General features: G+C 41.1%; 1 protein-coding gene across 1 annotated transcript in view; it reads left to right on the forward strand.

Annotated features, from left to right (window-relative positions):
• LOC127409862 (circadian locomoter output cycles protein kaput-like) overlaps positions 1–12,620 on the forward strand; it is an 88,630-nt gene that overhangs the window by 35,313 nt on the left and 40,697 nt on the right. The window contains exons 6-7 of the mRNA XM_051644771.1: positions 4,134–4,364; positions 5,465–5,557. Of these exons, the coding sequence (XP_051500731.1) occupies positions 5,538–5,557 (20 nt within the window). The 5' untranslated portion in view covers positions 4,134–4,364; positions 5,465–5,537. The remainder of the gene's footprint in view (positions 1–4,133; positions 4,365–5,464; positions 5,558–12,620) is intronic.

Below are 12,620 nucleotides of genomic sequence, written 5' to 3' on the forward strand. Positions count from 1 at the left end.
TCCCTTTTATCGACCTTTGAAATGCCCATCAAGGACAAGCTTGTAAACAAGAACAACTGATTGTTTTGGCAAGCAGACAAAAGCAGTAATCTGTTCTATCATAATGGGCTCTATTTTATGAGTGCTAATGAGTGCAGGTGTTGTGCTTCTGAAAGCTTGTCGTAAAGGCTTTTCTCTGCAATATGCAAAAACATAGCTTTACAGATCTGGGAATTTTTAACTGTCATGTGCTGTTATGAGACTAAATGTTGCACATTTAAAGGCATTATCCAACAGTCAATAGACTTTCTATGAGCTTTTGTACTCTTGATATCTTGATAGAGCAGACACATACACTTTGACCCAAGAGGACTGAACTTGCAAAATAGCAGCTTCCCTTGTTTGTGAAGTTGTATGAATTTTTACATGGGCTTCACACAAACTTATCACAGGGTTCCAATGACACCTGGAAATATCAGGGGAATTTTAAAAAATGTATTTCCAGGCCTGGAAAAGTGAATATTAAAATAAAATATTAAAAGTAATAGAAAGGTAATGCAAATGTCTATTACAAAGAATATAATTTATTTTATGATTTGCATTAAAATATTTCATAGGCTAAATATTGCTCTTGTGTAGAGGACAACATAAGCCATATTAGTGTCTGACTTTTAAGCAAATCTTTTCAGTGAATCAGTCAAACCAGTTGGTAAATCAGTCTGAATTATTCATTAGCGATTCAGTCTGAATTTGGATGATTTTAAAAAATCCTTGCCACTTATCACAAATAGATAGAAGGAAAATGGAAATCCATAGGTCAAAAAGTGTAGGAACCCTGTTATTCATTTTCTGACTGTCTGAGAAGAACAGGATGCTGCCCTCTACATTCAGAGGTTGCCCATTGATTATTGCAGTCTCCCTTTTCAAGACATTGATACTTGATAGGTATGATGTGAAGGACATACCACACCACCATTGCTAAATATAGATATGCCCTAAGTGGTGTGTTCCTTTATGACACATGCTTTTCCTTAGACATCTTGCGTCTTGTCAGTGTAATAAAACATTATATTTTAACTAGCACACTTTTACTGCTTCTGTGCTTTAGGGTGTTCTACATTATTGGACAAATTCTCATCCTTATTTTACCACACTTAGTGGTAAAGTAAGACTTACATCTAGCTACTGTATATTCAGTGTTAAATGCGGTGCATGGAGACTAGGAGGAATGGAAGATATATTTATTAATGTACACTTTAAGTCAAATGTGTGGACACTTAACCTCAGGTATCTCCAGGAGGATTGTCCCTGTAATAAGTGTACTTTGGATAAAAGTGTCTGCTTATTAAAAGCAATAAGCCTTTTGAGGCTGTCCATTACAGCAAATTTTACCATGGTAAAGGTCCGATTTTAGACACAATGCAAACATGCAACAGCAATATGATAAAACAGTAAGTTAAATAAATAATTAAATTAATAATAATAATAATCACAATGAAAAATTTAGTTAGCTTATTAATAGCCTAGAGAATTCAATCGATGTGTCATAGGTGTCAGCTTCAAACATGGCTTATCTAATCAGAATTTAGTTTTGGAACTAAAGTTTTTGTTGTTGTTGTTTATATGTATTATGCCTGAAATAGCCTGAAATTATAAAAAAGTTGACTATCCATGCAAAGCCATACTGTGTTTTAAAGGAGCAGACTGATCTCATGTTGAATTCAGCAACAGTAGGTTGAGAGTCCTTCAGCTAAAATCGGTCTGTGCTCACTGAAAATTCTAACCACTGCCCCCAGTGGTGGAAGCCTTGGATTGTGTTGTTGGAAGTGTTGTTGAATTATGGCCACGTGTGAGCTCTAGTTTCTGGATGAATGTCCACAGATTGGCACCAAAGTGAGTTGTAAAGCAAGTTGTATTTTTAGTTGTAAATGATGTAATACAGTAAACAGGAATGCATATTTTATTAACCCACACCCTAACCCTAAGCCTAAACTTCAGTAAAGTAAAAATGTGATCTAAGAAGCAAAATGCAAGCTCTGAATCGTGCTCATCATTATTTATGTGAATGCAATTACTTCCTGTTTCCCATGGGACCATGTCTCTGGGGCCATGCAACATGCTATCTGTAGTGCCACTGGAAAGGGGAAACACATTTAAAGTAGGGCTGTCAATCGATATTTTTTTTTAAATTGCGATTAATCGCATATTTTTTGTGGTTAATCGTGATTAATCACAGATTTTGAAAATGCTGACATTTGACACAATATATACTTATTTTCCTGTCAAAATGCATTTATTTCTATCTTAAGAAAGAAAACAAAACAATATGCAACAATATAATGCTTTATTAACATTTTCCAAACAAAGCCTTCCACAGTATAAAGGTAGAAATATCACCTATTCAAGTAACATTAAACGTTTCCCAAATCTAATTGAGAGGTTGACTTGAAAGAATTAGTCCCCATAGGTTGAGTAATCATTCATACTTTCATTCATTTCATATTTCTAGATTCATAGTTTTACATTTAAAATATTCATCTCATAACAATATTTACGCATTTGCAACTGCTGTGCATATGCATTTATTCCTGCTGTGTGAAAATACACATAATTGGCACTTCAGATGCAGCTTCTGTGCCACCCTTGCTGTGTAAAGATGCTTTAGTCCCCATAGGTTTAGTATTCATTGTAATGGGCATTAAATCTCTTAAACTCTCATCCTCCACAATATTAATCTGCCAATAGACTGTGACTATCCACTTTGTTACAGCAATAGTGAAGCTGCGATGATTCTCATGATTCTTGTCAGAGCGTCAACGCCAGCGTCCAGCGGCACTTTGAAGTCTACGGGAAAAGTGGAGTGATAGTTAAGACTTGGCATGCTTCAGTGGTAATTAAAATGTGCTGAAACTACTTGATTTCTATCACAAGTCCTATCTGGGCTTGTTTTGTACATCAAATAATAGTGCTAAGAGGTCCATTCTCCATCATTTTATCACTGACAGTGAAGAGTAGTTGTGGTGTGTGCGTCAGTATAATGACTCTGGGCGGACACATGGACACATTACAAAGGTTCCGCCCTCCCAACAAGTGTTTATGCTTTTTTATGCTGTATTAATGGTAAATGCGTTAATCGTGATTAAGAAAAATTTAATTAATCGCATGCAATTAACGCGTTCATTCTGACAGCTCTAGTTTGAAGTGATGCAAAAATGTATGATTGAAGATGGCGCTTGTCAGTAACTCAGCAGAATGGGGTCGATTTCCACATGATCACAAGGAAAGTCGGCACGTTGTATCCAAGAGATCCAGTACTCTAGAATCGACCCCATTATGCCAACTCACTGACAAACGTCATCTCCCAAATTACATTTTTGCATCAGCTCCAGTGTGTTTACCTTCCCTTGTGGTGTGACTGGAAGCGTATTGTGTCAGCAGCTTGGGAGATCCAGGTTCGAATCCTGTGTTGGAGGTTGCATTCCCCCCCCCCAACATTACATTTTTGCTCCACTGATGGTTAGGTTTAAGGTCGGGGTTTGGGGGTACAGTTCATAAAACATGCATTCCTCTTCACTGTATTACATCATGTACAGCTGAAAACAACTCTCTTCACAACTCGCTTTTGGCGCCCCTCCGTGGACATTTCACCTGGAAATGGAGCTCACACTGGCCCATACGCCCAACAACTCTTACCGCTTTGGCCGCTGGGGTCATCGTTTCGAATTTCAGGCCAGCATAGATCAATTTTAGCTAAAGAAATGTCAGCCTACTATTTCCAATAATTTTGTTAGATCAGTCTGCTATTTCAGGGTACTGAAACATTTGACCATGGATAGAACTGTTACTTAAGTAACATTTCTCATTTTTTTACTTCAATTAAGTCATCATGTTTGAAATGTAAATGATGGTTGTAGGCCTACATGGTGGTTTTATGTTCAGCATTGCAGAATGTTTACCATTATAATTGGTTAACCGTAGAGCTGTTACCCTTCTCAAGCTTAGGTCACGCCTGCAAAAGTTCATTAGGTTAGAATGATGCTTTTATCTCATTCAAGTCACCACACTGAGCTTGGCATTTCCCTGACCCACCCAAAAATATGTAACATTTTTAATCACAAATTGATAACCAGTGCCCTCTCTCTGTTTTTTCTCAGGAAGTGGCTTGTGCTAACATGTGGTACCTCCAGTCTCACACCCGACGGAAAGCACCCACTCCCCACAGGGACCCACAGCGGGATTTTAAACCTTGATCTTTAGGTTCTCTCAGAGACCCTATACACAAAAAACATCAATATACACACAACTTCTATCTTGCCCACCGACTGCCCTCACCCTAAATCCGTTGGCAGGCTTCTCTTCCTTCCTTAGAGCAAGCATGCCTGGAGGTAAGTTTGCTTTTGAATGAATCATTGAGTTGTGTTGTTTCCTCATGTGACATTATTAATTACAATTACATTTAATCATTTAGCAGACGCTTTAATCCAAAGCGACTCACAAATGAGGAAAAGCACCAGCAATTGATCATACAGCAGTCAAAAATATTAGTAGTTCCACAATACCGAATGCCATAAACCAGAGTAGTATAAAAGCTAAAGCAGAAGTATAAATGCGGTAGAGGAGAGAAAGAAAGAGAGTGGCTATATTCAGAATGGAATACTAGCTTACTACTTTAATACTGTGTAGTATATACTCTATACTGCCTACTATATTTTAAAAATAGTAAGTGAAACAGTTGCCATTTCTTCATGATAACTGACAGTTTAAAGGGATAGTTAACCCAATCATGAAAATTCTGACATCATTAGCTGCTTTTCCACCATTGGGCCAGTGCGAGCCAGGGCTATCAGCTGGTCAGCCGGGGCCAATGGCCTCGGACCTCGAGCCGCGAGATCCAGCATCGATCTGCATTCCCACCATCGGCCCAATAGCCCTGTAGCATTGCCCTACAACCCACCCTTAATACACCACCCTGGTGCCAATGTCACACACTCCGCCCATTTCACAAGCAAGAGGGAAACTCAAGCTGAGGTATCCGACTCTGGACTCTGGACTCTAAGGCCACTGGTCATTGGCCCAGAGGAAGCCTTGAGGAGGCACGATGAAGCCCCGGAATTGACAGTTGGAACTCAACTGGCCCTGGCACGCACTAGCACACCCTCATTTGGCCATAGTGGAAACACGACTATTTACTCACCCTCATGTTGTTCCACACCCTTATGACTTTCTACTATGTAACACAAAAAAAGATTATCTGCAGAATAGCCTCAGTCACCATTCACATTAATTGCATCTTTTTTTTTCTTCCATACAATAAAAGTGAATGGTGACTGAGGCTAACATTCTGCCTAACATCTCCTTTTGTTTTCCATGGAAGAGGGTGAATAAATGATGACAGATTTTTTGGGTGAACTGTCTCTTTTAATAAATGCATTTCTAATTACATAAACTAAATTCTGGGGTTGTTTTGCCCTTTTGTGTTACCCAGGTTAATGTACAAATGTCTACCTCACGCTTAAAGGTCCTCTCTCTACAACTGCGACCCTGAACACACTACAAAAATGACCTCCAGCTTAGATCGGTGAGTCCTTGGTTGACCCCATCTATTAATAATAGCCAAAATCTCCACAAAATATTAGAACACAATGCAGCAGTCAAATGGCTAATAAATATTTCCACATTATTTTCAGACCAATGTTTTGCTAAATGATCTTCAGAGTTAATTTGTAACCAATTGTCACTAAGAAACAAGAGTGTTCTTGTCCTGCATCCTTTGCCTGACAGTGTAACCATGGTTACAGTTACAGCTGATGCACAGAAAGATTTGCACTGGAGACAGACTGCTCATATTAAACAGTCTTATCATCTATGATCATAAACAGCTACCTTTCCCTCTAACATGCAACTATGACACACCCATGGCCAGTTACTATAGCGACAACAGTGAATGGCATAACATTAAACATGCTAACCCTGTTCGCCCTCAATATGCCTGGCTTCCTTCTAACTGGTTGGGCCTGTTGAGTTACAGTGATATGGGCCATTGTAAGGCAGGGTGTGGAACTTTTCAGGCTTATCCCTGGATTACCGCCACATTAAACAGAGATGTAGCTCCATTTTCCGCCCTCAAAGGTTTCCAGGTAAAATATGGGAGACATTACATCCAGTCGAGAACATCACCATATGGTGCTTGTACAATCTGGGTTTTCTTACCTTCTCAATGAGTTTGGATCTCTTTAAGAGCTCTGTCAGTCTTCTCCAATCTCAGACTTACATGAACTTTAAGTGGCCATTCACACAGAACACGTTCAATTCCATTCAAAAACAGTTGGAAATTGTCTTTTTAATTTGACACGGCTTCTTGAAGACACAGTTGCAGTTTTTTTTAATTATTTTTTTATTTTTTTAGTTGACACACTCACTGAGCACTTTTTAAAAACACTGTGGTCTTAATAAAATGCCTTCGTCGTGATCTTCTGCTGTTGTAGCCCATGTGCCTCAAGGCTCGACATGTTGTGCATTCTGAGATGCTATTCTACAATTGTACGGAGTGGTTATCTGAGTTACCGTAGCATTCCTGTCAGCTTGAACCAGTCTGGGCAGCATTTCCCAAAAGCATCATAAGCCTAAATAGATCGTATAAACCATTGGTGCCAATGGTCTCTACGATCAACTTAAGCTTGTGATGCTTTTGGGAAATGCTGCCATGGCCATTCTCCGATGACCTCTCTTATCAACAAGGAGTTTCCATCCCCAGAACTGCTGCTCACTGGAAGTTTTTTATTTTTGGCACCATTCTGAGTAAACTGTAGAGACTGTTGTGCATGAAAATCTCAAGAGATCATCTGTTACAGAAATGCTCAAACTAGCCTGTCTGGCACCAACAATCGTGCTACGGTCGAAATCACTGACATCACATTTTTTCTCTTTCTGATGGTTGATGTAAATATTAACTGAAGCTCCTGGCCCATATCTGCTTGATTTTATGCATTGCACTGCTGCCACACGATTGGCTGATAAGATAATTGCATGAAAAATCCCTGTCCCAAATGGCACCATCCACCCTGGCGGTCTTCCTCTGAGTGCAGACTTTGGTGACGTAAGCAAGTGCAGACTGATGGGGCAAGAACCTCTAAAAAACAAAGCGCACATATAATAACTTTAGAGAACAAATAAACATGATTTAGACACATGGATAGTTACAGGCAGGTGCTTAGAACACAGTAAAATGTATAGAAAGAACATGCCGCTATATATTCACAAAAATATTTATAAAATACACAGTCACACTTCTGCAGGTATAAAAATCACTATATGTTGCTATATCAATAAATATAAGCAATCTTACAAGCTACAGCCATATGCATTAAATTATTCTCTCCTGCCTTGATATTTAAGAGACTCACAATAATTCTAAAATCCTCTTTGAAACAACAATAGCAAAGGTTTAATGTTATGTTACTCACTGTTATGAATGTAAAACTTCCCCAAGAAAAACTATTCAATAAACTGAATAGGAGTAATTCCATATCTCTGGAATATTAAACAAAGTTTTGAACCAGTTCTACACATCAGAATGAAAAGTGATACTGTATACTGAGTGTATTTCCTGTTGAAACAGGAAGTTTGGGCGGGACATATCAAAGGGCTTGTCCCCTTTTTAAAAGTTCTGTAAGCGATTTCAGCCATTCTACTTCCACGAGACTGAGTCGTTGGATTAGCCACGCCCCCTCTTTCCAAAACCCCGAAATCCAAAATGAGCTTTAGTGAACCGTGGATACATTTGTTTGCTGTTTACAGTCTACAGCTGTCACAGAGACAGGTGAGATATCTCAGGACACTTATTTCAGTAATATCTTTCAGGGAGTAGGACATTTTTGCATACCTTTCCATGAAAAAAATAAATAGCTTACCGCACCTTTAAGTAGCTGATAGGCTTTTGTTATGTCACAACAATGAATGATGATTTGTTACTTTCTAGTCAGTTGCATGTGTTATTATGGGAAGGAACATTTCCTATTCTAGAGAGCGTTTGATTGGGCAAAAATCTGTCTAGTGCAAGCTTTAAATGTGTACATCTGCTCATAGTCCATCTGACGCATGTGTACATTGACAAACCATTTAAAAAACTGATTAATCCTAATGCCAGTTAGAACAACTATTTGCATTTGATTTTAATTATTTTTATTCTCTTTATCAATAATAGCAAACCATTTGTAGCGAGGTGTTAAGATCCATGTGCAGTTTTAATAACAGTATAAATAGTAAAACAAAGTAGCAAAATAAAATGGAAAACAAAAAGGCAAGTAATAGTAAACAAAAGGCAGGCAAGGGTTCGGTACACAGGTAGACAGTCCAGAAAGGCAAACCAAGTAAATCCGATAGGCAGAGGGGTAATCTGGTAAACAGGCAATAAATCCACAAAATCTCACAAGCTGGCTGGGAAACAAGCAGGATACAAATCGCAGGGAAATCAGGATGGGTAAATAAGGCTCAGAAATGTTGACAAGGCAAACAAGACTTCGCACTGAATACGAGAAAACGGAACTTAAATAACCAGGGTTAATGTGAAACAGATGTGAGAGTAATCAGTATGAGCGGAGGATTATGGGAAATTTAGTTCATGAGATGTTAATACTCAGGGGATGGCGACCTCTGACAGCGTACAGAAGAGGTAGCAGGCGCCGCAGGTGTAACAGAAGATCTCGAGTAGATAGCAAAACCCATTGTCCAGGGGCATAGTTAGGGCAAGGGCGCCAATGGAGATTGGCCTGTTCACTCTGTCAGTGAATAGCATGCTGTAAGTGGATGTGAGCTTGATCCCAGATAGCCTCGCTGCGCTGCATCCAGTTGTCGACTGCAGGTACATCGGATGGCTCCCCGGACCAGGGAAAGAGTGGGGGTTGAAAACCTAGGATGCACTTGAAAAGCGTGGTTCCGGTAGCTGGTTTGAACAGAGAGTTCCAAGCATATTCTGCCCAGGGCAGGAAACAGCTCCAGTCGTGCTGGTTGACTTGACATTAGGCCTGGAGGAATTTACCATGGTCCTGATTAAGACTTTTGGCTTGACCGTTGGATTGAGGATGGTAACCAGAGGTTAGACTCACATTGAAGAAGGCTGACCAGACTCGGGAGGTGAATTGGGGACCCCGGTCGGAGACAGTGTCTTCGGGTATGCCATAAAAGGGGAAGACGTATTGAAACAGGTTCTCAGCACATTCCATAGATGATGGGAGCTTGGGCAGAGGGATGAATCTACAGGCCTTAGAGAAGCAGTCCACCACGGTTAAGATGGTAGTAAAACCTTGAGATTTGTGTAGATCCATGACGAAATCTACGGCGATATGGGACCAAGGACGTCGAGGAACAGGTAGAGGCTGAAGGTGACCAGACGGGAGCTGTCGAATAGATTTAGAGGTGGCACACATCTTTTTACATAGTCAGCGACCTCTGTTGCTAGGTTCTCCCACCAAAACCTGTTTTGCAGTAACCTGCAAGTAGCTTGAGTGCCTGTATGTCCCGAGCAGACCGAGTCATGAACCCACTGTAGAACTCTGTTGGGTAAGGAGCTTATCTGGAGGGCAGACAGCAGGAGTGGATTCTTGGTTCTGAGCTTGGGTGATGTCAGCCATTATGTCCCATTGTACAGGAGCGACAATGAGAGTAGGTGGGATAATGGAAGTCTCAGGGTTGTTGCCAGTAGAGGACCCATAAATGCGGGACAGAGCGTCAGCTTTGGTGTTCTTGGTGCCAGGTCGAAAGGTGATGGTGAAATCAAACCTGGAGAAGAAGAGACCATTGAGCTTGACGAGGATTTAAGCATTTGGCAGACTGAATGTACTCCAGGTTGCGATGATCTGTGATCACCAGAAAAGGATGACGAGCTCCCTCCAGCCAGTGTCTCCACTCCTCAAAAGCCACCTTCATGGCTAAAAGTTCACGGTTGCCGACATCGTAATTTCTCTAAGCGTGAGTAGAAGGCACAGGGATGGAGTTTGGTAGGAGATCCTTATCGTTGGGAGAGTACCGCACTTACTCCTGAGTCCGAGGCATCAACTTCCAGCACGAAGGGTCGAGTGGGGTCAGGATGGAGAATGGGGGCAGTAGTGCAGCAACGTTTGAGGTCATCGAAGGCTTGACGGGCAGGAGATGTCCAGTATAGTTTCTGGGCTTTACCACGGAGCAATGAGGTGAGTGGGGAAGCCACCGAGCTGAAACCTCGGATGAACAGTCTGTAGAAATTAGCAAAACCAAGGAAGCGCTGTAGTTCCTTGACAGACACCGGTAGTGGCCACTGCAATACGGCTTGTACCTTGGAAGAGTCCATGGTGACCCCCTCGGGGGAGATGACATACCCCAGGAAAGAGATGGTCGACTGGTGAAACTCACATTTCACCATCTTGGCATGTAGTTGATGTTGAATGAGGCCCATTTGCCAATAAGATCATGAAAAATGTCATTAATAAAGGCTTGGAACACAGATGGACTATTGGAAAGTCCAAAAGGCATTACCTGGTATTCGTAGTGGCCAGTGTGTGTAGAAAAGGCTGTCTTCCATTCATCCCTCTCCCGGATTTGGATTAAATTGCAGGCGTTACGAAGATCTAGCTTGGTGTAGATCTTGGCGCTTCTTAACTGCTCTAAGCTGCTGGTACCAGAGGGATGGGATAGCGATACTTGATAGTAACTGAGTTCAGGCCTCGGTAGTCTATGCATGGACGAAGACCCTCATCCTTCTTTCCTACGAAGAAGAAAGCAGCAGAAGCAGGAGAAGTGGAAGGGCGAATGAATCCCTTTTCAAGGGATTCCGAAATGTACTCCTCCATGGCTTTAGTCTCAGGTTCAGATAAGGGGTATATCCGTCCGTGTTGAGGAGAGTCGCCTGGCAGAAGGTCAATGGCACAGTCACAGGAACAGTGAGGGGGAAGCTTTGTAGCCTTTAATTTGCTGAATGCCTCCTGGAGATCCAAATAACAATGGGGTAGGATTGAAATCTCCTTCTCAGTGAGGATCTTCGTGGTGCATATAGGAGGGAGAGAGATGGGTTCAGGAAGGTTGAGGCAAGATTGGAAACAGGAAGTACTCTTAGTGATTTGTCCATCTCTCCAGGAGATCTCAGGGTTGTGAAGTCTCAACCACGGCAGGCCAAGAACAATCGGGTTCTTAGGAGAGTGAGTGACTAGGAACTGAATCTCTTCATGATGAAAGAGTCCTACTTGAAGACGAATAGGTTGGGTGATCTGTTGAATTTTGCCAGAGCCCAGGGGTTGTCTGTCTAGTGCTGTAACATGTAAAGGAGGGACACAAGGAACAAAAAACAGTTTTAGATTCATGGTGTGAGCCAGGTCAATAAAGTTACCTGCAGCCCCAGAATCGAAAATGGCAGACAAATGATGTTCACTATTGAGAACATGCAAAGTCACAGAAAGTTAAAACTGATCAATACGAATTAAGTTTGAAAGTTCCAAACTCACCGCAGGGGGACGAGTTGGGCAGGCAGCCAGTAAATGTCCTGACTGTCTGCAGTAGATACATAAACTCATTCGGAGTCAGCGTTCCTTGGAGGAGAGAGAAGAACGACCCACTGGCATGGGCTCGTGATGACTGGTTGCAGCGATGTCAGAGAGAGGTGACTGTAGAGACCTAACTGGACAACGGGCTTTAATCAGGTTATCCAGGCGAATGGCGAGTTTGATTAATTCATCAAGAGATCTCCCCTCATCATGACATGCTAGTTCTGTTTGAAGATCCGGATTTAACCCCTGATGGAACAACAGCTTCAAAGTGTCCTCCACCCATACAGTTTGCGCTGCTAGCATGCGGAAGGATAAGGCAAATTCAGCAGCTGAATTCTTACCCTGTATTAAACTCAATAGAAGTTCCCCTTAAACGAGCTAGAAAGTGAGAACCCTTTAAAATGTTTTCACAACTCCAAACTGCCGTAGCCCAGTCTAGTGCTTTTCCTGATAGCAGTGATACAATGAAGGAAACATGAGCTTCATCATTGGGATACATTAATTGAGACAGAAAAAGCTCACATTTTAAGAGAAATCCTCGACACTTACTGTGTGATCCGTCAAACTTCTCTGGAAGCGAGAGTCGAGGATTAACAACAGAGGTAGAATGTGTTGTGCTGCAGGCTGAGTTGTTAGTGGAAACCCCCTTCGGAGATACTTGCGGGTTAGTCTGCACGGATTTAAAGAGTTCTTCCGTGATAGAGGTAAGCTTGCACAGCTGCTGATGGTGACTAGTAAGCATCTCCTGCCTGGAAGTGATGGGACAGTCCTTATCTGCTATAGAGTTACGCCAAGGTGAAACTACCAAGGCCTTGAAGTTAATAAATAAAAGCGGATAAATGTAGACTACACTAAGCAGCAACACTCTTCTAGATTTTTTTTTTTTTACCAATCAAGAATGACTAGAATAAAATGTGCCTTTTCATATTTAATTTTTACTTCACAAACAGTCTTGAGGGTCTAAAGGGACTTCACACTGTTTTCTTTCTTTCTTTCTTTCTTTCTTTCTATCTAGCTACATGTTGGTTTCACCAAATTACTTATTTGGTTGAACACATCAAATTTTTAAATAGAAATTTTCACTGCTTATTTTATTTATTTATTTATTTATTTATTTTTTAATTATTA

This window comes from Myxocyprinus asiaticus, chromosome 19 (genome assembly GCF_019703515.2).
Source record: "Myxocyprinus asiaticus isolate MX2 ecotype Aquarium Trade chromosome 19, UBuf_Myxa_2, whole genome shotgun sequence".
In the NCBI taxonomy this organism is placed as follows: domain Eukaryota; kingdom Metazoa; phylum Chordata; class Actinopteri; order Cypriniformes; family Catostomidae; genus Myxocyprinus; species Myxocyprinus asiaticus.